The sequence below is a fragment of the Archocentrus centrarchus genome, chromosome 9, assembly GCF_007364275.1.
Source record: "Archocentrus centrarchus isolate MPI-CPG fArcCen1 chromosome 9, fArcCen1, whole genome shotgun sequence".
In the NCBI taxonomy this organism is placed as follows: Eukaryota; Metazoa; Chordata; class Actinopteri; order Cichliformes; family Cichlidae; genus Archocentrus; species Archocentrus centrarchus.
The window spans coordinates 9,054,495-9,078,145 of NC_044354.1; the positions used below are offsets into that span (position 1 = coordinate 9,054,495).

The 23,651-nt window shown below is 38.2% G+C and overlaps 3 protein-coding genes across 4 annotated transcripts in view; 1 reads left to right on the forward strand and 2 right to left on the reverse strand.

Annotated features, from left to right (window-relative positions):
- Positions 1-6,430: 6,430 nt before the first annotated feature.
- Positions 6,431-10,358, reverse strand: fbxo4 (F-box protein 4). The gene is made up of 7 exons (XM_030737120.1): positions 10,074-10,358; positions 8,646-8,917; positions 8,356-8,576; positions 7,989-8,064; positions 7,730-7,902; positions 7,412-7,617; positions 6,431-7,316 (listed from the first exon to the last, which is right to left on the reverse strand). The coding sequence occupies exons 1-7, from the start codon at positions 10,224-10,226 to the stop codon at positions 7,230-7,232; spliced, it is 1,188 nt and encodes a 395-aa protein (XP_030592980.1). The 5' UTR covers positions 10,227-10,358; the 3' UTR covers positions 6,431-7,229.
- Positions 10,359-10,512: 154 nt separating this feature from the next.
- On the reverse strand, positions 10,513-15,614 carry rimoc1 (rab7a interacting mon1-ccz1 complex subunit 1). The gene is made up of 6 exons (XM_030737122.1): positions 15,371-15,614; positions 14,516-14,625; positions 12,577-12,723; positions 12,100-12,231; positions 11,843-11,957; positions 10,513-11,504 (listed from the first exon to the last, which is right to left on the reverse strand). The coding sequence occupies exons 1-6, from the start codon at positions 15,462-15,464 to the stop codon at positions 11,269-11,271; spliced, it is 834 nt and encodes a 277-aa protein (XP_030592982.1). The 5' UTR covers positions 15,465-15,614; the 3' UTR covers positions 10,513-11,268.
- oxct1a (3-oxoacid CoA transferase 1a) overlaps positions 15,311-23,651 on the forward strand; it is a 63,103-nt gene continuing 54,762 nt past the window's right edge. The window contains exons 1-3 of one of the 2 annotated variants that reach the window (XM_030737119.1): positions 15,311-15,557; positions 18,934-19,042; positions 21,657-21,747. In XM_030737119.1, the coding sequence (XP_030592979.1) occupies positions 15,540-15,557; positions 18,934-19,042; positions 21,657-21,747 (218 nt within the window). In that variant the 5' untranslated portion in view covers positions 15,311-15,539. Of the gene's footprint in view, positions 15,558-17,665; positions 17,897-18,933; positions 19,043-21,656; positions 21,748-23,651 lie in introns of those variants that run through there. The other variant, XM_030737118.1, reaches the window with a different exon arrangement.

Below are 23,651 nucleotides of genomic sequence, written 5' to 3' on the forward strand. Positions count from 1 at the left end.
AATAAAACCCCGTAATATGCTGCCACAGTTTCTGGTGAAAGCAAAAGTGAAGATGAACCTGCGTGAACATCTTGTTAGAGTAGAGAAACTGTAATTGAATAGTTGTATTTGGAATATTCGCTTAGTTGGTTACTCTTGGGCTACCAATGATAGGCTATTATTAACATTGGAGGGGTTTTTTGTTTTTATTTTTAGAGGTTTTGTTTATTTGTTTTTGTTTTATTTTTGTCGACCAAATAAATGCACTATATGCCAAATACATACTTCTCCCCAAAAGTTATATAACGCTTAAACTTTTCAAATGTTTCAAGCAATAGCGCATTGGCCACAATGTAGCCTGTGTGCAAAAGACATGTTTAACTACAGGCCGTTTGCAAAGGGTGGGCGCCTTTGTCCTAAACTGTAGCCTGTGTGGGTTCACGTGGAGGGTCCACTAGAGAAATGACGCCATGAGGGGCTCGGCCAGAATTTCAGCTGTCAATAGACCTCCACCCAGCCCCCCTTCCACCCACTTATAAGCCATCAGTCAGTAAGGACACCCCGCCCCGACACGTGAATCACATCTCATGCACCAGCTGTTGTTGCTGCCTTGCACTTTGTTTTTTTTTCTCAGCACAAACTGCATCCATATATGTTGTCTGATTCTCTGCATAGAGTTTTTCCTTCTTCTTCTTTTTTTTTCTTCCTTTTCAGGATTACTCCAATGAGATCAATGCAAACAAATTCAGCTGCTTTATTAAAGCTGAAGCTGCTGAAGTGTAATTTTGTAGAGCTGCATCCTGCAATAACTCACTCCATGCAACACATGAGTGTCCACTTACACTTTCTGAAAGTACAGGTCACAGGCTGTGTAATCCTATAAAGCTGAGTTAACCCTTGCTCTCTGAAATAACAAGCAAATTTGGAGCCTCCAATACTAATATTGTGATTGTACGTTTATATGAAAAAAAACAAAATAAACTAGAAAAGGGTAAGATGCACCTAAAACAGTCGCATCTCACTGTAAACGGAAAAAAAAAGACAGAGATAAAGAAGGAGACCTAGAGGGGGACACAGAGGAGTGCTGGGTGCTTGCATTTCCTCGGTCACATGCCTTTTATCTTTCTGCCAATGCACCGTTGCAGTGTTGACATAATTTGTGATGTGATGATGTCTGCACAGAGCGGAGCTGGCCTTTTATTTTTATATCCTGTCCTCCTCTTGTTTATAGGGTCCACAACTTATGGCTTTGGCTTTTCCAAGTCGTTCAGCTGCACTGAGCATAAAAACACTCAGTGAGAGACCAGGTCTGCTCTCGTGCAACATAAATACTGTGAATTATAAACTGTAACACGGAGGGAAATAACTTCAATGAGGTTTGCAAGTGTCGCGCGCCATTAATCACTGCTGATCTTCCACTCAACACTTTGTGACATTAATTAAAGAAATAGAAAAAAAAATCTGGCACTGTACTGTGAGTTACAGTATATGACAGCGAGCTCTGATTGGAGGAGATTGGGGGTGTTCAGTGAATTAGTCCCTTTGTTGCTGAATCATGTGGACTTACACTGTACTGAATGTGACAGCAGAACAATGCACCGGGCCACAGACTGATGCCACTACAAGGGAACTGGAAGGGGGTGACGGAGTTGGAATTGGTTTCCCATCGTGCTACCACCTAAGCCCTGTGGAGTGTTTAATGAGCATTTTGGTTTTGTCACTGCAGCAGCTATCAAGATTGTGTTGCTGTTTAATAATATCATTTGTTACTGACTGTAATAATAACACTATGGTGTTTGTTGTTGTTGTTGTTTTACACCCAAATGGATTTAGCTTGAAAAACCTCACAGTACAGTGCAGAAATTCAATACGTCACTTAGTGCAATAATATGGCTCCTTTAAATATGTGGAGATCAGTATAGCTGCAGCATGTTAGTCTTTTGTTTCTGTTTTGCTTCTCCGGAGAACTTTTCTATTTCCATTAAAAGTGAAAAACGTCTGAGAATTTGTGACGCCGGTTCTGATTGCTGCTCGATAAACGTGTTTGATCTCAGGTGCCTAATTGAGGTTACCTTCATGCAACATGTCACAGCTGTATTCCCATGATTGTTTTTCTCCACTACCATGCCTTTCAATAGCCATATAATGTATGTTTGGCTGTCTGTTTTTATTGTCCCTGTAATGGAAGCGTGCCCTTTGTGTCATCCCCTTTAAGTCACCTGTAATGTATTTAGAGTTTCACAGCAAACTGTGGCTGTTTACAACTATGTCAGCTCCTTGTCACCTATTGGATTAGGATAAAAGAGAGGAGATGGCTACAGGGGGAACACACACGCGCGCGCGCACACACACACACACACACACACTCACTAAAAACAAATAAACACAAGGAAGGATCACTGTGCTCCTGGTTCTGTATCTTCTTTAATAAAAAGCCAATGATGATTTGAGCTTGCTCAAAATGATTCACAAATAATTCACTAATAATACTTCTGCTAACCTGCCATAGAAATGACAGCAGGAGGTAGGTGGGATGGACAGTGAAGCAGGAAGGAAATTGGTAAGATTGCATGGGCTTCATAAAACCCACAGAGTATCAGCATGAAAGCCCCACCATGTGCAAAACAAGACAATTAAGAGGGCCGCTTAGCTTAATCAGCGAATGCATCATGCAAATGATGTTTTTTTTTCTTTTTTAAACCTACTTTAATCTTGGGTGTTATCATAGAATACAAATTAGGGACTTAACTCTAATGAAAGGAGGAGAGAGGGAAGAAAAGGGACAATGCTACATAGAGTTGGTGCTATAAAAGAGAAGTTGGAGAAATATAGTGCATTTAACCTGGAGTTTTGTATTTACAGCCAAGTCAAATGGAATAATAGTTACTTTGTTCTTTACTCTGTATTTTTGCACCTGCATGTTTACTCAGATTTTTATCTATTCAGCTTATAATGATGCACCAACCATGCATTATTGGTACTTGATTGCTAGTTTGATTAAAAATAAATAAATAGTTGGCATGCAATTCAAAAAATAATTATACACTATTATATAAAGACTGAGAAGTGAGTGTACAGCAAAGCAAAAAATGTAACATTATTTTCAATACAATATGGCAGATTTTTATTTTAAAAGTGTTGCTTTTAGTGGGTCCACACAACCTGGTTGCACAGAAAGAGTTTTCATTACATACTGAACACAAAGATTATAAATACAGCTGAAAAACAAAGTCATTGTCACCTACGAGTCTGGAGAGGGTTACCAAGCCATTTCTAGGGCTTTGGGACTCCAGCAAACCACAGTGGGAGCCTCTATCCACTTGTCTCAGTTAAGGTCAGTGTTCATGATTCAACTGGGCAAAAATGGCATCCATGAGAGATTTCCAAGGCACAGACCACTGCTCACCTAAAACAACACAAAGGTTCATCTCACATTTGCCAAAAAAAAACAAAAAAAACATCTTGATGATCCTCAAGACCTCTGGGAATATATTATGTGGACAAGCAAGACAAAAGTTGAACTTTTTGGAAGGTTTAAGTCATTACATCTGGCGTAAAAATAACACAGCATTTGATAAAAAAAAAAAGAGCATCATAACAACAGGTGGTGGTAGTGTGAGGGTCTGGGGCTGGTTTGCTGCTTCAGGACCTGAATGACTTGCTGTAATTTGTAATTGATGGAACCATAAATTTTATTGTCTACCAGAAAATCCTGAAAGAGAATGTCTGCCCATCAGTTCATGCCATGAAGCTCAAAATCAAAATGAAGATTATGGACTGGCCTAGTCAATTTCCAGACTTAAATCTGATTTAGATGCTTTGGAATGAAATTAAACAGGCGGTTCATGCTTAAAAACCCTCAAATGTGGCTCAATTAAAGCAATTCTGCAAGGAGAGCAGGCCAAAATTCATCCACAGTGATGTGAAAGACTCATTGTTAGTCATCGCAAATACTTGATTGCAGTTCTTATCGTCAAGGATGACACAATCAGTTATATACATAGGGCCAGGTAGGTTTGGGTAACTTTTTCCCTTAATAAATGAAATCATTTTAAATCTGTATGTTGTATTTTCTCTGGTCATCTTTGTTTAATTTCAAATTTGTTTGATGATCTGAAACATGTAAGTGTGACAAATATGCAATTAAACAAAAGGAAAGTGAGAGAAAGAAAGAAAAAAATTAGAAAGGGAGCAAATATTTTTCCTTTTTTAGACCATGATTTTTATAAAACACTATAAACCTCACACACACTTAGGCACACTTCTCAACCACTTGGCATTAGACCAAACTTAAATCCAAGATGTGACTCCACTTGGACATTCCAGAACTTTCCTTTTTTCGTCTACGCAGTATTTTCACTACATTCAGCTTCTCTCCTCACATACTTTTCACGTGTGGTACGCTTCAACTGCCCTCTTAGTGCTGCAGAGTCTGTCTTGCGTCTGTAAACTGTCCTGGGTCGATAAATAGAGGCTTCTTCAATGCATGAAATCGCTGAGGCCCCATGTGCTTGAAGACAAGAGGCATCTGGAGGTCTGATACTCATTCACTCTTCCAAAACACTCCCCCACCAAACCCCCAGCACCATTATGTAGAGATGTGTGCTAATGGTTCACAGTCTGCAGCCTAAATAAACAAACCTTGAAAATATTCTTTTCAAGCAAGTTTCCACAGTAGATCCAACACACCCTGGCAGCAAAAGCACAGCAAAGTAAAATGATTAGTTTCTTTAGCCTGCATTCACATAAAAGTTGTTCATTACCAGAAAGAAGCTCCTTCACGTTTTCATTCAACAACAAAAGCAGTCATGAACACTGACGGTGCCAGTCAGTAGTCGTTTTCTCCAACAGGCAACATCAGGATCACAAAGTAATAACAAAGGATTGTGGAAAGATTTTCCCTGCATACCTGCCCTCGAAACAGATCCCCATGATTTATGCACTTTTTTTTTCCATGTACAGTCTGTGCTAGCATGAGTATACATATATATATAGAAAGATGTAGATAAATAAGTGTGGTGTGAAGACCAGAACAGGAGAACAAGAAGTATGTAAAGATAACATGTCAGAGGTCTGTCTGTTTCTGTCAGAAACATACATGCACATATACAGTGGCTGACTGCTCTATCATCTCCCTAAAAATAGATATTTAAAAAAAAAACCCCACAGACAATCAATCTGCACTTCAGCAGCATTCAGAATTGCATAATGCACCCAAATTGCACCAATCATAGTCTTATTCTAACACTGTAAGTCTAGGAAAATGACTATTGAGACTTTTGATGGAAGTGCTGGGGGGGGGCATACTTTTGGCCATAACTTGTGGTTACCTAGGGGACTAGAGCAAAAGAGGATCAGTGAAGCACATTATCTTGTCAGGCCTTACATGACATAAAAATGATCCTATTGTTGCCAGTAGAAGGTGTGAACACTATTGCCGGGTACACGGAATATGACAGAAATGGCAATTTTCAGAAAACACACACACACACACATACACACACACACACACACACACAAACTTAAGCACATTAATGGAGAGATGCGATGAATCAAGTGCTGCAAAACTAGCAGAATTTGGCTTTTAGAAATTCACCTTAAACCTCAACCTTGCAGAGTCTATTATTATGTCTTTCATTTCAGACATGAAAGAAGTAATATATGTGCCATCATTAAGAAAGAGCTGGATTTTTAGGCATTTTAGGAGGCAGTAATCCAAATTCCTTCTGGGATTACAGGATGTACGGTAAAACCTGTTGTGTCTTAAGTGTGTTTGTCATTGAAAACTGACTCCACTATCCGCCTGCCAGAAATCTTCCAAGTAGTATGCTGGCAGTCAAAAGTAAAATATTTAAAATTCTAACAAAAAAGGGAAATTAAAAGCATTTAGAAATGCTGCAAGAGCATCCCCTAGCGGTCAAAGGGTGTTCTGTCACACTTGCTGACATATACTGTAGATGTGGAATCAACTTACACACCAGTGCTGATCTCAGAGGAAATTGGACACACAGACTCAATTCAAGAAAGGAATTCAATAAATGCTAACTTCCATTGCTCACATAATATTTTAAGGACAAAATATGACCTAAGACAAAAATAAGAATTATTTAAAAACAGTTTACTGATCATTTAATACACATTTGAAAAGATAAAATTTCCACCACAGCGAACACCCACAATTCTTAAACCGTTTGTAAAAGAAAGCACCTGTTCAAAAAACAACCTAACAAATCTATAAGAAAAATACCCTTGTTGCACTAAAAAATATTTTTATAAAGTAAAGCTACTTTCAACTGTTTCCCCTTATTCACAAGGAGTTGCCTCACGTTTGATTTGGCGCATATATATATATATATATATATATATATATATATATATATATATATATATATATATATATATATATATATATATATATATATATTTTTTTTTTTTTTTTTTTTTTTTTTTTTTTACACTGGATGACCTTCCTGAACTGGGGATCTTCATGGTGAATGTGTAAACCACTACACTATGAAAAACTATTTTTATAAAGCAATACATTTAAATTGTATGTTTACATTTGCTGTATATATAAACCTTTGCTCAGAAGGCAAAATATTTTGTATGAAAGTTGCAGATTTTCTGTAGGAAGCATACATGGTTAGCTGTAAAATCTAGATTTAAACACAAATTACCCTTAAAACAAAGCCATTTAACACAATTAAGATCCTAATGAAGCATTTAAAATAACATTTATCAAATGTTAAAACATTTGGACATATGACTAATGAGTAATTCACTATGCCTGTCATGATATGCATAAATTAAAGCAGCATTTATGCTTTTAAATGATTATTTACATAAAGTGCTAAAGTAATTAATTGGATTTTAATGTTATTCTAATTTTTATATCCAAGCCTGTCTGGCTGTATGTTCCTGCTGTTCTGTTGCTTCATCCACAGCAATAATTGTTGATGTAACTTCATGTGTTTGTCGCCCTGAGAATAGTGTTAAATGAAAGTTGTTTGTCAAGTTAGTGTGCGGCTCCTTCATGTGGATCTTTGTGTCAATAAGAACAGTCTTTCTTAGGTCTCCCAGATGAATATTTATCAAATATTTTCTTCTGCTGCTAGTTCACTTATTGGCACACCTTCAGTCCTGAGACATTCAGAACACGTCTTACTCAGGGAATGTCCCAGTATGTACTGGTATAAAAAAAAAAATAGCAATGATGTCTGCTGTTTTGATTCATGCGGCAACAGCAGGTGTTAGTAGAGTTTGACTCCAGAACATCTCAGCAGCCAGGAAATGCCATCCAGAAGACCCGACAAGGATTCGGCCACTGTATCCTGTACCTGTTTATGAAAAAGAAAAGTGGTTGGAAAAGCTCCACAAAATGACTCTGAATGGATGCAAAAAGCTTTCGGCTCATCAAAGATCAAGCAATTACCATCCATGGGTTAGGCAGCTGGGGTAGGCCAAGTCTCTTTGCCATGTCAACACAGGGAGTTCGAGACCTAGCTCTAATGCTGGGAGTTCTAATTGCTTCTGGTTGTTCTCTTGAGACACATGAGAGCACCAGCAGAGGCTTGGACATGGAACCCTTACTGCAGTTCAGCACAGCTCGAATCTGGGCTACCTCAGACTTTTCATCACCTATTCACAACATGAATCACAACTGCAAATGTTCTGCATCGATCAAAAACCACCAAGCATAATGTGTCACAGAAGCAGAGGATGAAATGGCAAAAAGAACCTGTTATTTTACCTCTCCCGGGCTCTGCATTAGCAACATAGATGAAACCATCCACCACCTGGCACACCTGCTGAACTTGAGGAGCAGGAATGTACACTGGGTCCCCGGAGTCGTCAGTTCCTTCAAAGTTAAAGAGTTTATTGCTGAAGCTCTCTTGCTCCACTCTGGCTCTTTCTCTCTCTCTACTACAGGCACAAAAAACAAAAATTAATAACTGTGAAAAGGGTCAGAAGCAACTGCGACTCATACAGCAACTTCACAAAGTGCTCACCTGTTGGTTGAATAGAGAGTGAGGATATTAAATTTGTGTTGGTTGTTGAACACATAACTGATCCCCGAGCCAACACCTAAAATGATAACGGTTTACATTGGTTTGTTTATATTCTATAAGATATGTAGTGCCATCTAATGGTAGACAATAAACCTACAACAAGTAACCTTTTTTCCAAAGTGTGTCTATTGATTAATTGTGTGATTAAAATGCATTGATTTCTGTAACACATCAGCATTACAGCTTGCATTTACAGCAATCAAATTTTAGTAGCTAAAGAGGAAACTACACTTTACAACTGATTTAGGGGGAGTTTTGTCACTGTTACTAATCATGAGGAAAATATCACGAGACACTAATCCCTTACCATTTATCTGTCTGTGTGGAGTGCCTGACACAGGAAGTATATCTGGAGCACGCATAAGCCTTGTGACTAAAGAGACATCCAGCTGCTCCATGCCAGGGCCAAACATGGCATAACGCGGTTCAGATGAGGGTACCAGCAACTGAAGAAATGAGGTCACCACCTCATACGCCGGTCGCGAAGGAAGCCATTGCTGTCTGGAGGATGGACAACCTTTCAGGTATCTGCTGAGACACAAACTTTGCTCAGAAATGTTTCCAGCTAACTGTCCAGGACAACAGAGGGATACTCACTCTGACATGTAGTCAAATTGCAGTTTCATTCCTTCATTCCCCTCTTCTCTATCATCTAAGCTCATGTCTTCACTTATTAGTGGTGTATCCAGCAAGTCTGGATGGGGTATGGTCACATGATCAATGGAGGGCCAGTACGGCATGTCACGCAGCAGGAAGTATCTCCACAGTAATGGATCTCTAACCATGGCCCTCCAGTAATGACTTGTGGCTCCCAGGTGGCAGAGATCCGCAGGTGACAGAAAGGTCATGATCAGAAACTGTACATCTACCTTCAGGACGAAAGACAGAGCGCAGTTATTTTGTTTTCCTACACGAACAATGAGTGTTTCTAAATTAAAATTCCTAGTCAAAACAATCAGGCGTTGTGTATAATTGATTAAGAAGTAGAGATAGGAAGGGAATAGTGGAGAATTGCTAATACAGGGAATTCTATAATCAGTGGTCTTCAGAGTGCTAGTAAAAGCACTGCATTCACTTTAAATAGCTAAGTATCCTCGGGAAAAATATATAACAGTTGCTTTTGCAGCAACTGCTGTAACCAGCATGACTAAGGAGGACATTGACTTTGGATGGGTCCATACAGGCCACACTTCAGGAAGTACCCTTCATGTCTCTTTGGGAACCGAGGAGAGGTTATTCATCAGCTTATCCAGCTAATTTTAAAGTATTACTCTACTCAAAAACTACAAAACAAATGGAAATGTGTTGAGGATATTCTGTGCTCACAGTCAGCTGTCCTGGTGTGTGCTGAGTTCTGCACGCAGAGAAAATCTCTCTCCTGTTTGTCTTCTGCTGTGCCCGTTTAATCTCAGACTGATATTTTTTGCATTATGTGAGTGGCTGTAATTGCACATACCAGTTCATGATTGTGATTTGGATTGTTTATCCTTAAATATGTCATGTAGTCTGTAAATGTTTTTAACAGGTCTTGCTCCCTTTTCATTTCTAACCTCTATTTTGTGGACAGCACAACTGCACATTAGTATTATAAATGTAAAGTGCTCTCTCTCTCATTTTTTATGTAACATTAAAGTGACTTGATCCAAATGCCTCCATCTCAAAGTATTTCAGTAGGCATTTTCATTATTACACTGCTCGACTCAGTTGCCACTGTGACATTTTGAGTCAATTTGCATGGCAGTAAATCATGACAACCATTTTAGAAACCAACAGTGGTCAAATGGCATAGTTGGCAACATAGATGACCAAAGTTGTGACATTTACAATGGATAATTATGGTTTCTATCTAGTTGATTTCTTTAAGTAATGGATTCTGTGTAGAACCTGGGAACGTCAGTTTTGTCATTTTAGGCTATTTTTCTGTGTGGATGAATGACATATAGGCTACATACGGGGACGTTAAATGTTTTTCCTGGATTGTTGACAGAATTCATATTTCCTGTGAATGATTCATACGCGACTTACTGGTAAGCTGTCCAAAAGTCCATACTGCTGTTCTTTTCCCGAGTCTCCAACAGCCGAGTCGTCTTTGACAACTTTCTCTGGAAAATAGCGGTCTCTAAACCGCCTGAGGCTGCTGATCACCACAGACTCCAGCTGCTGGATCTTTTCTGCCATGTCTTCATTTGTGTGTAATCTGCGAATAATTCTGTGTACACCAAAATACTGCGAAGGAAATGCCAACGCCGACGTTTCTGTTACACTTCCTCAATTACTGGCAGTAGTGGGGGATTGTGGGTATTGCAGTTCAGCGACATTAAGCCAAACACGCATACAAAGTACAAGGATATATACAAGGCAAACTAGGCCATTTTTCTTAAAACAAAGCACGTTTATTGTCAACAAGGACATAAAAAACAAAATGATAGTTTTTTTTTTTTGCCCAAACAACACAGTTTCTCTATTAATAGTTACACTATCAATGTTATTCAAGTTGCAGAAAAATGGAAGTTGCAATAGATGAAAATACAAGTGGTGCATTACAAAGCTGGCATGAACAAATCTGAACATACTTCGAATTGGTCATTAATACATCACTGACAAACAGTTCATACACCTTTCTTTGCCTTCTGTGTGTACTTTATACACAAATTCAAATAATGCATATGCTGTTTTAATATATTAAAAGCGTAACAAAAATGGCAACAAAACAATAAATAAATGTTACTGTGCAATGTCTCATTTCCAGCTGTATTATCTTTAAACTTGAAACAATCTTAAAAATGAAAGGTCAATTTATTTTTTATTATTCTTATTATTAATAACCTCTTTAGTAATATTAATGCTATTGTGAAACATTCTTAGAGCAAAACAAGTGCCCCAATAAACAGTCTGGAATCAGAATGGTAAACTGCTTTTTCAGCAGGACAGGGCAAATAATAATTCAACAGCCTCCTGTGTAGCCCCTCTTTTACAAGTCTTATACTCTAACTTCTCATTCATCTGCTTTGGCCTGGGCTGTTTGGCATAGGTTGCCTGTAGATACTGATCCAGCAACGCCTTTCTTCACATTCACTTTCTTTCTCCCTGTGCCTCCCCATAACCTTCCACAACACTTCCCCCCAATCTGATGGGTTCCATTACTATTTGGGATTGACACATTTGAATATTGAACTTTGATCTGTTCCTGAGGGCAATTGTAACAGAGAAGCTATATTTTTCACTGTAAAATACTAAGGATTTCCTTGGCATTCTCTGTGTTCCAGCCCTGGCCTTGGAGAGGGCCCTCACAGGCAAGCACATATTTGTTGAGGATCTGTGTGCCAATGTCCCGAAACTGGAGGCGATCTTCTTTGTGTTCCGTAGTCTCAGCACTGCAGTCCTCATACTTGACTGCCCAGAAACACATTTCCCCGATGTACATCATCGTCAACAGGTGTGTGTCTGAGAAAATGCCTGATCAATAACATAAACAATTAGTTAGTATAATCAAATGTAGGCAACAAAGCAGATTGGGTTATGCAAAGATCTAGGCAGGGTCACAAATCAAAGGTAAAAATGACTGTTTTACTAAGGAGGGGGTGTGGGGAGTGAAAATATTTCATCCAGCAAAGTGGGGCATGATGGAAGAAGTTTGAGAACCACTGCTCTAAGCACACAAGAGAGTTCAGCCATGCTGGCAAATCCCCCACCCACAGTATAACGCAAACACAAGAGATCACATTACTGCAGAGGTCATGGGTACAAGTATTTCATCCAATCTGTCACACACCTGTAACTGACGAAATATTTACCTTCAGATAAGATGCTTGCTGTAGCAGAGTCATGCAGCACCACACCATCATTGAGCTTCACAGAATTTCTCACCTGCAACATCCGCATCAGGTATCGGACACCTTCCTGAATACACTGGGTCAAAATGTTCTTAACATTAGCAAATGGCAAAGAAAAAGAGACTGTAAACTAAACTATTGTTTTTACCAAAACCAAGTAAAATTGTGTGGCCAACAATATTTATTGAAACTCCTTAAATCTCTGCACAGGGTGGTACCTTTAGGAATGTGTCCTTGTTTTTCTTGATCCATTGTTTTCGCTGATGAAGGGTATGGCAGTACATATACAGCAGAGCTCCACGTCTCCAGTAGAGGCATTCTAGCAGCTCTAAACCCAACACAGACTGCACCTTTCATAGACAAAAAGACATCATTACTACTATCAGACAATCGCATGATGCTCCGTGTGTCCAAGTGTGAGTAGTGAGAACACAAACCAAGGCGAAAATTCAAGTGGACCAGACTTCCAACTGGAAGTACTTGATAATTGACCAAATAAAGAAACTACACACGAATACAAGCTTAATAGAGAAAATAGTGTTTCTGCCTCTTTTTAATAAGTGAATTATGTTCCCATATAATAAACTGTATAATGTTATATTGTAAAAACCAGACTGACGTGACAGTTTGTGATTTTATGCAAAGTATATTCCAACAATACACTTCAACAAAGAAAATCATTTTGAGACACGTACTTCTTGTGCTGGTGCCAGCCTTGCTGCCAAAAGTTCTGGTTCGGTCAGATCTTGCAGAAGCTGCTGAATTTTAAATGGTGAACAGTCCTCAGGGAACTCCTGGTCCACCAGTTTATTTTCTTCATAAAAAGTGATGTCTAGAATCACCTAAATGAGGGAAAAATAAAATAATACAAAATGTAAAACTGAATGATGTTTTAAACAATTATATTCATCTATTTGATATACAATTTTAGATAGATCCTTATTCAGGTAGATGAAATCTACGAGTTGTTACTACTTCGTTACCTATCTAAACAATTGAAATAAATAAAAGGAACTACAACAACAGGAAATTCCTACGCTCACTGACAGTTTTACGAGACTGGTTTCTAATACAGATTTTATCAGGTCTTTACAAATACCCTGAGATGACAGTTGTTGTATATTAGTACAATATGAATAAAACCTAATTGAATTAAATCATGTAACACTAATAATATCACATTATGCCATTTCCACAACAGTGCGGAGATTCATTTTAATGTCCCATCATATCAGCTGACAATCAATAGAGTGGTCAATAAATTAAACAGATTTTGTTGTTGTGCAGCAAAAAGCTTCAGCACAGGATATAACTGTGGTTCTTGAACCTCCTGAGACACATTTAAGGGCTCTGAATACACAGGCTACAGGCTGAAGGACAGAGGAGTGAGGAAGCGTGGTAAACAGAATGGAAAGCACCACAAGATCACCTCAGTCCAAGTAGTGAAGATATGTCAAACAAACCGCTGTCTCCAATATTACTTTTCCCCTGATTGAAGCACCCCTTATGGCTTGGTACCAAATTTAGTGTTTTGTTTTACAGCTTGGACAAAACATTTCACCCCTAAATGTTTAAAGCATTAAGCTTTAGAATTGCTTCAGTAAAGTAAATCTAGACCAAACTGTAGTGGACATCATGGTTACATTACATAGAGGTTGAAAGTCATTAAAAAAAAACAAAAAAACAAACAAACATTAGAAGAACAGAGTAAAGGGAAGTACAACACTCATAATTAGAGGCAACTTCATTTCAAATAAAGTTTTGATGTTTTTCCTGATATGAGCGCTATAATTATGTAAAGATTTAATCAAGATAAATAGACAACAGCAGCAACTGCAAAGTTGGCACTTTCAAAAGAGTTTTAGTAGACATTACATTAGCATGTTAACAGAAGTAAAATTGAAACCAAATTGTTCACTTATTCAAGGCAGAGTCAATGTATGGAAGCTCAGCCAATATATATATATATATATAGCTTGACATTTTTTATAATCACTCCCCTGTTGTACAACTGCATGTTATAGCTTTGCCTTTAGCTATACATGGGTAATTAGTCTGTTAGACACTAAACCATCAAATCCAGGTAAATGCACTGCAATGTGCCAAACTTAAATTGAATGTATCAAGAGATTGGAATGTCTTTGGCATAAAGCCTTTTAGGATTCTGTCAGGAAGGGGATCCAGCATTTAAAATGATAATAATTAAAAAAAAAAAACTCCAACTCAAATATGCAGAGCAACCCACTATGACGACCCCTTGCAAATAAGGGAGCAGTGAAAGTAGCTTTGGGAGAAGTCAGGTTTTCCTAAAGATATACAAAAATAGATTACTGAAAAACAGCCACTTTCTGCCACCAACTACTCACTGCTTCCACCTTCTAAAATGTGAAAATGCTTTTTTGATTTTTTATATTGTACATGATTACATACCTTTGTGTTTAAGGTTGCTGATGAGAATAAGAATTGGAAAATTATCTTGAGTTCAGGGCAACTGAGGTATTTTATTAATTTTATACTTTCTTTGGATTTGAAAAACAATCACTAGGTTGTAGAATGCCTCATATTAATGGCTAATTTTAAAAAATAATGAACTGCAACCCTAGACATGTAATACAGTTTGATGGAATGAAGTACCTGTGTGTAATCCTGCAGCAGCTTGGAAAGGTTGCTACTCTCCCCTCCTTGTCTGTAAAAGCTTTTCAACTTGTCTAGTATGGCAGACGCATTCTGTAAATAGTCATCATCTACGGAAGAACCATACGTTAACATATTACCCAAGTACAAATCTAAACTCAGGAAAAATCCTGCGTTACACATGTCAAGTTACGACTCCTGCCGATTGACGCTTTTACAATCATACACAATCTTTGTGTACAAAAATTCAACTCACGATATATTAAAAAACATTTCCATATTTTAACATACAACAAAGTGACTAGCTCAGGCGAGCATCCACAGACAAACGTAAGGCCAGAAATGCGCACTAACACGAAGGTATTAAGATGCAAGTTAAAGTAAAAAGTTAAAGTTCCAATTTAACGTTAAATAAAGACAATGCAGATACTTCGACGTTTTATCGTTGATGGTCGTTTAGTTAACATTAGAGCTATGACAAATGTGACACAGCTACACATTTGTCAACAATACTGCATTTTAGCTAACGTTAGCAGTTAACTCAAAAACCCAGTCAAATACAAACATCTTTCAATGAGGATACTGCGCAGCAGCGGTGCTAGCTGCTAATTATTACTAAACTAAAAGTTATACTGCATTTACGCTAAGGTATTCAGAAAGGCATTACATATTTATTTATTTTTATTTTTTGTCAAAATGCAACATTTCATCAGACAGCAGCTGTTGTCATGGTTGCAAGCTAACGTACGCTGGAAGTTAGCTTGGCTGCTTGCTTGCTAGTCGGTTCCTACACTAAGACTGTTTGCCACGTACTGAACGAATGGACGGAATACCAATAAATAGTCTAATCGATACCTTGCTTTTCAGCTCTGAGACTTGAACACTTGATGTCTAGCTCAAATATCCTTCTCTCCAACTCGAAACCTTGTCGTCTGTACTCGTCGGCCATGACTGAAAGTACCAGTCACGGGAGCCACGGATTTTACTCACGTGCTCAAAGAATTTTCAATTTCCGTTTCTGTGCATGCACGCGCACGGTCCGGTAAGTCATGCTTTCGTTTGAAAGGACGTTAACTTTAAACTGCAAACATGCGTGTACTTTAAGATAGTGTAGTGGTGCTGACAGGAGAATAGGAACGTGTGTGCTTTAAGGTTAAACACATGCATATCTGGCAAACAAGTAGGCTCTTTTTTTCGCCTGCGGTGCAGTCTGAGGCGAATTTGGAAAGTAAGAACTGAAATAGTAGGAAATAAAGTGCTGGCAGCCTGTCAGAATAATTTATAGATGCTATAGAAAAAAAAGGGCAGGCACTGTTTGGTTAATAAGTCCTATGCACGAATTCTAAAAACGGTTTCTATATTTGGGGGAACGTGGAAAGTGGAAGGTTCTGTGGATTTTTGCTTGAAATATCTCGGCTGCATTCAGAGGAAAGTTATGGAAAATGTTGGGGTAAGCTAGAGATTTCTGTTTGTAGGGGAGGGCATGTTGCTGGAAGCCCATCGTTTAGGTTGCAAAGTATGGAAATGCAGCTGAAATGAGAATAGAAGAACCCCCTTCTGGATGACAAAGTCAGTGGTGATTTAATTTCTTTGGTTGTATTGTTAGTACACTATGTAATATATTGATAATATGTGAAAAAAAAAATTCCAAGAAGTGTGGTGCAAACTGCTGACACAAACAGATTCAAAAGTTTGGGACATCTACTTTCACAGCAATGTGTTTTTCACAGGGCAGAAGGGCAAATAAGTAAATAATTAAAGGGGATCAAGAGGGAGGTAATGGCGATACATTTTTACACTTCTTCCAGCTTCTGCCTTTAAGTGTCACCTTCTCAAACTGTCTTGCACCCTTTTCTTTCACATCAGCCTTCTGCATGTCCTCCTTCACTACACCCACTACACCCTACACCCTCTGTAGTCTTTCCCTTTTTCTCCTGTCTGGCAGCTTCATAATCAACATCCTTTGCCCAGTATATCCACTATCCCTCCTCTGCACAGCTCAACCTTGCCTCGGAAACTTTGTCTCCAAACCAGCCAACCTGAGCTGTCCCCCCATTATTATTATTATTATTATTTTTTTAAATAGAAATTCTCAATTGTAAAACATGATATATGGTAGCAAATGGTCAAGAGGGTTGTTGATGTTTTCAGAAAACCTGGAGGTACTCTGTGTACTAGAGACTTGACTGGTCAGTCAAGTCTTTATTCCAAGATTAGTTTAAAGAAAGATGAAAATGCTTTTTTTTTTTTAAAAGATATAATGCATATGTAATAGACTGAATCCAGTGCAGCAGAGTCATCTCAGAACTTGGTGAGAAGAAAATAAAACCGTGTTAGGTTCATTTAACAGCTAACTAATATATATATTTTTTTTATTTAAACCGTTATTTAACCAGGCAAACAGATTAAGAACAAATTCTTATTTACAACTGTGGCCTGGCAAAAGGTGAAGCCTTTTGAAGGGAAAGGAATAAAAGAATTAAAAAAAGAAAACAGTAACAGTAAAATTACAAGACAGTGTACAAAATATGAGATGCTTGGGAGTCAGATTGGAGTCTGCTTCTGATGAATTACGATAAGAGTATTTTTTCTGACTATGGGTGCTTGATGTATAGATCAGCAGCCAAAACTAGAAAGGGATCAGTTTGGCTGTTGTGTAGGCCACAGCTGCAGGCAGCTAAGGCTGCACTATAGAAAGTATCCAAAAATACTTCTGCTGGAAATATAGGAGGTGCCAATAATAATATTATGTGCAAATTCAGGACCAAATGATTGTAAAACTGAATAGCCTTTGAAGAACTCTTCCAACTATTTTTATGCTAGTGGAGTTCTGATTGTTTAACTGTTTTTATGAGCCAGCAGATGTCAGGGTTGATGGCCTGGATAAGTCTAGAGAGAATGCAGGCTAGGGTGCCACTGCATCATTAGTGCGAGACTGAGTCATCAATTGTGAGAATGGGATGCAGTGGGGAAACACGGAGATTGCACGCAGAGACTGATGCATTGCATGCTGTGCAGTTTTCTTCATGGCGCTCCAGAGTATAAACGGCAATGACATTACAGCGCCAACAGTGGGCGACAGTGCACTAAACCGTGCCTAATCTGCCACGAAATATGACGACGAAGAAGCGCGTCTCCGTCCCTGTTTGAAAACAGCCAATGACATCGTGGCGCCGAGCTGGGTTTACGTATAGCCTCATTTTGCGACCCTCGGCTACCCAAGTTAAAGGTCCAGTCAACTCTCACCCTGCACCTCCGCCCACCCACAGTTTGTAGCTCCAAATCATGGCAGCCCTCAAAGCTTTGTGCAGAGCGGAAAATATACTCTTGAAAACCCACCACAGATCCACATTAACCTTCGCTGTCCACCAATTGAGCAAGGTCAGTATAACAACAGCGACGTTAACGCGTTGTAGAAATGTTGATATGATAGTGCTGCAAAAACCAGGCCAGTATGAAAATATGAAATTATGATTTTACTCTCATTAAATTCATTGTTTAAATATTAAACCACGTAATTAACCAAACCATCGTTTGTGCTTTGTTTTAAGTTTGCGTTTCTGTAATATTGTTGGCTGACCTTAACCTGCAGGTCGCATACCCTTGCGGCTACTCTCACTACAGCACATTTTGCAATCATATCACAAACTGTTGGCAAAATCTAGCATCACCTGAATCAGATCATTTGAGCCGACCAAGGTATGTGTATGTGTATTGTGGGAGAAAACGAAGTTCTCAACCCCATATAATCATAGCTTTACATAAAAATGTCCACCACATGTTTTAGTTAGTGCCCAAAACTTTCACAAGCTGCTCCGAGATTGTGGGATGGTTACACAAGAAGCTCGATGCATGCACGTTTTGCTAATTAACAAAAAGCTTATGTGTAACGGTGTGTTTGTGTGTAATGGCAACAGCAAAGTGAACTTAAACTTTCTCTAGAATGCTGGTTAATTATCACCCACACAGTAAGCGCAGCGTGATTGCAGCGATCTGTGTGATATCTGAGATTTTAACAGCCCCTCATGGTTTAAATTGCTTTGAACTTAGCTACTGTGTGAGATAAGAAAAACTGGAAACAAGTGGTTCGCACTGTTCTGACTGCCACAAGCACAATTTTAGTTGAGTGAGTCCTAACACATGGTTTTAAACTTGAATCCTCTGCTAACTGTTGGTTTGAGGCTCTTGGCTGTGTGCTACCCTAAATCTCATCTCCTTTTGTTGTAGGATTTGTTCAGCAGTTAGGTTGACTTTTCCTTTCTGCTACAGAACAAACAGGATTTGAACTGTACTAACATGTGATCAGCGTTTAAGCCTTATTCTATGCTTTTATTTAGATTTAGATTTTTTTTATGGTGTTTCTGATGGAGCATTTTTATAAATGCAAGTTTGATGTGCCTCTCTCCTGCTTTCTACAGACCTGTGGCTCTTACTTTTCCACATCAAGCCAGAAAAGTTCAAAGTTCTACTCAGATCCTGTAGAAGCAGTGAAAGATATCCCTAATGGAGCTACCATTCTTGTGGGAGGTAATATGGAGTACTTTCACGAACATACCATAACATTGTAGGATTGTTGCTTGATGCATGATAATTCTTTTCACTGGACACTTTATTAGGTACACCTTGCTAGCGCTGTGTTGGACCCTCCTATACCTTCAGAACTGCTTTAATTCTTTGTGGCATAGACTTAACAAAGTGCTGGAAATATTCCTGAGATTGTTGGTTTATATTGACCTGATGGCATCACACAGTTGTTGCACATCCATCATGCAAATCTCTCATTACACCACATCCCAAAGGCTCTCTATTGGATCGAGATCTGGGGACTGTTGAGACCATTTGAGTACAGAGACCTCATCGTGTTCAAGACACCAGGTTGAGATTTTTTTAATTTTGTGACATTGTGCATTGTACTACTGGAAGCAGCCATGACAAAGGGTGGACATGGTTAGGACCAGTTCTTGGGTAGGCTGTGGCGTTTAAATGGTGCTTAGTTGGCACTAAGAAAGCCAAAGTGTGACAAAAAAAAAAACAAAAATCCCCCACACCATTACCATCACTACCAGACTGAACTGTTGATACACCGTAAGATAGATCTAACATCCAAATGTCAGCAGCAGAAAAAGTAACTCATTAAACCAGACAACAGTCTTCTATTGCCCAGTTTTGGTTTGTTCACTGGATATTTTCTCGTTTTCTGAGCCTTCTCTGTAAACCCTAGAGATGTTGTCTTTAAAAGTCTTTAAAATCATCTTTCTTACACAGTCCAGTGCTTCAGTGTGTCATCTTGACCATGTCTATGCACCTAAATGCACTGAGTAACTGCCATATGAAAAGCTGATTAGATATTGGCGTTAACAAGCAGTTGAACAGGTGTACCTGATGAAGTGGCAGGTGAATGTGTTATAATATATGTAATGTCTAATTTACAACAAATGATTCTAAACTGTCTCTACAATGCTGGTTGACTATCATCCGTGCACTGAGTGCACACACATTCCACTGCTTTTATTTATAGTCATGTTCACAGTGACATTGTTAAATATTTTCCATTATGACACACTTATATCAAAGGGAAAAAAACACATGGAGAATAAGGCCTCACTCTGTGTAATATAAGGACAAACAAAAACAAGACTAGAAATACTTGGGCTTGATCCAAACTGATTGGACTTTGGTTTTCCTGTGTGATTTGGTGTAATTGACAAGATCATTGTTTTTCCTTAAATATTCGGTCCGAATCTGCCATGTCCCTAATCCTTAAAGGGAAACATGTATTTATGTCATTTTAAGGTCCTGAAATGATCTTAAAATGTCTTAAATGTATCCATGTTTACAAATAAAAGTCTTTTACAACATATGATGTAACTGCAACATCAGAGATGTCCTATGTTTGGACTTTGATCCAAAATCCAGTTCAGAAGGCCGTCCCAGGAGGAGAGCACTGAATGACAGTTCAAATCACAATGTAATTCTCATACTGCTATGAATGAATTAGCCTAAAGTTGTAATTTCTTAAATTGGTCTTGAGAGACAGTCCTCAAAATAAATTGAGGAAACTGGACAATTGGAGGACAAAAGAAGAGACGGGCCTAAAAACAACTATTGATAACAGAGGAGCAGTATGTGAAAGTTATGTCTTTTAGAAATTTACATCTCTCAGGCGCAGAACCTGAGAGATGCATCTGGCCCTGCAGTTGATCTGTTTGCTTATGTTCCAGCGTGGCAGTGATCCTGCCAGTTCAGTAAAAACATTCCTGGATAGGAAAATGGAACACTATCAGTTAATGATTGGCCTCTCCAGAGCCCGGAATACAACATTACTGAAGCAGTGCTGGATCATCTTTACAGAAAATGGAACAAAAGACAGTTGATATCCACAGAAGAGCTTTGAATGTCCTTCAAGGAGCCTGGAGGACTATTCCTGAAGGCTACTTAAAGAAATGACAGCAAAGCTTACCTAAGAGAGTTCAGGCTGTGTTGAAGAATAAATGTGGTCAAATATTGACTTTCATGCATGTTTTATTTGTACAGTTTTACTCTGTTTTTTGTGTAATATACTGTATTTCATTTTATTTTCACACATTTCAATCAATCACTTCACCCATGTCTTATTTTTCCTCACAAAACATAAAGAAATCAGGGGTGGCTCAAGAATTTTGTTTAGTACTGTAAGCAGACAGCTATCAGCTGAAAGAGTGAAGACAAAACAGGAAGTTATAACATTTTTCTGTTCATTTTTTAAAACTTTTATATCTGTTCTAGTTTGACTAATCCTTCCAGGTTGTTTTAGTACCAGTAACAGTAGATTAATAAGATAGATTAGTTATCAGTTCTTGAACTCTACCAAATATTTTAAATTTGAATGGAAATAATTAACACTACTTAACTAGGAAAGTAAATACATTAGTATATACTTCTGACATTTTCACTGTTTGACAGTACCAGTCAAAAGTTTGGACACACCCATTCATATGAATGGATGAGTGTGTATATTGCATATTCCTATTGTAGGTTTGGTCATCAGTTTTTTTTTTTAAAGTAATCTTCAAATTCTTTAAGGTGAAAGTTGTATCTTAAATTTGTATTTCTTCCATTTCTCACTTGTTTGCATCACTTACTTTTTTGTTTTCCACGTCAGGCTTTGGATTATGCGGTATTCCGGAGAATCTTATTAACAGTTTACTGAAGACTGGTGTTAAGGGCCTCACTGCAGTCAGTAACAATGCAGGGTAAGTATGTGTGGAAGTGGACATGATTTGTACATGCTTGTTACAATAGTAGCATTCATTGTTTGTTTGGTTTTTTTTGTGTGTTTTTTGTTTTTTTCCAGTACAGCAAAGCAAAGACCCCCCAGTTGAAATAAATTTGTTGTTTCATGAGGTCATATGCATTAACGAAACCACATAATTGCACATAAACTTGAAATTCCTGCTTATATCCCTTGGTTGATTTGGGCTTGTGATGGTGTATTGTCATGCAAGTACTGTTGAGCTAGAGAGATGCTCAGAAGCTATTAGATAAGTAAATGTTTTGTCTTATTTATTGCCTACCATAATATGCAGACAGAGTACAGTGGCAAGTACTAACCAAAGGCTTTTTTTTTTTTTTTTTTTTGCCAGAGATACGTTTTTTAAAAACAGTATGCCATTAAAGAGTAGATATCTTGCTATAAAACTGTTAAAATAAAAAAAGAACTAGGACAATTTACGTCACAGAAACCATATTCAGCTTGTCACTGATGACTTCACTGTTCAAACTGCAGCTTTCATCTGAAATTGAAACCCAGTCGAAATCCAGTAAACATTTAATTCAAGTGTTTGCTCAGAAACCTTGAAGATAATGATTTAAACCTAAAACCTAAACTCTTGGAGAATACATTTAGTTTTAAGACAACAATGCTTTTACATGGCATTCCATCATGGATCCTAGTCACGGGTGGTCCATTAATTTTTCCCTAAGGGACACATGAGAAACTGGGACTGTTGTAGAGGGCTGCAACATTAAGCTTATAAAGAGATACAATTAATATTGAGCAGAGTTGAGTTCAGCTTATTGGTGTCACTCTCCACGACAGTCCCAGTTTCTCTTGTGGCCCCTTGGGAAAATTAATAGTGCACATATATCAGTGGTGGGCATTCAAGTAGCTTTAATAAGTCAAATTTGTCTTCAGTGACAAGACTGCATAAGTGTATTTGCTCGTAAAGTGGCAGGAACAAACTTCTACAAACTGTTTGAATATAATTATGTGTCCATAATTGTCTTACTGCATAAAAGAAATGCCATAACCTATGAATTATGTTAAACAGAAGTTGACTTAACTTTACTGTGGACGTTTTTTTAAAATAAAAATTATATTTGCTTATTTGGGCAGTAGGCATTGCTGACCTTATTTCGGTAGGAGGGAAAGCAAGTGTAATTCTAGCTTGGGAAATGCTGCTTCGCTCCATTGCCAGGTATGCAAATCCTACCTGAGAGGTTAAAAATATTTTTTTATCTAGATGATACAATCCTGGAATATTGGTTGTGTTGTGTCACTATCTTTTAAAACGATCCTTAAGTGAGGATAAATCTTTGGTCTTTTGACTTTTGTAGCAGTATAGGAAGCTTGAGTGTTTTGTCTCACTGCTGCTGGGTGAGAGAAACACTCATATTTTACTTCACATGAAACTGAACAGCTGGCCCTTTATGCCCTCTATGAGATGAGAAGGATTCAGCTATACAAAAGGAGATTATTGGGCTGTGACAGAACCGCCTCCCCTTGCAGCTTTATACTTACTGTATAATCAGCTGTTCCAGAATTTCACACAAACCAAATAGATTCTGTATAAAAGGCGGTGACACTTGTGCTCAAGATCACTGCTGGATTCTGCTCTCATGAATGAGCACTGAGTATTTGCCTGAAGAGCTTTTAGTCCTCAAACATCATTCCATACACATTAGCTTCACACAAACAAGATCACAAAATATTAACATGCGTTAATAGTGCCAAAACTTTTGTATAGTGTATCCATTATGTGTTGTAACACCGGTGGTTTGTGTGTGTGTGTGTGTGTGTGTGTGTGTGTGTGTGTGTGTGTGTGTGTGTGTGTGTGTGTGTGTGTGTGTGTGTGTGTGTGTGTGTGTGTGTGTGTGT

Coding starts and splice junctions, on each gene's coding strand:
- rimoc1 (XM_030737122.1), bottom strand. CDS start 15,464: ATGGCCGACGAGTACAGACGACAAGGTTTCGAGTTGGAGAGAAGGATA. Junction 14,626..15,370: donor TCTCAGAGCTGAAAAGCAAG/GTATCGATTAGA, acceptor GTTCTTCCGTAG/ATGATGACTATTTACAGAAT. Junction 12,724..14,515: donor TGCTGCAGGATTACACACAG/GTACTTCATTCC, acceptor TCCCTCATTTAG/GTGATTCTAGACATCACTTT.
- fbxo4 (XM_030737120.1), bottom strand. CDS start 10,226: ATGGCAGAAAAGATCCAGCAGCTGGAGTCTGTGGTGATCAGCAGCCTC. Junction 8,065..8,355: donor TCCACACAGACAGATAAATG/GTAAGGGATTAG, acceptor TTATCATTTTAG/GTGTTGGCTCGGGGATCAGT. Junction 7,903..7,988: donor ACTCTCTATTCAACCAACAG/GTGAGCACTTTG, acceptor TTGTGCCTGTAG/TAGAGAGAGAGAAAGAGCCA.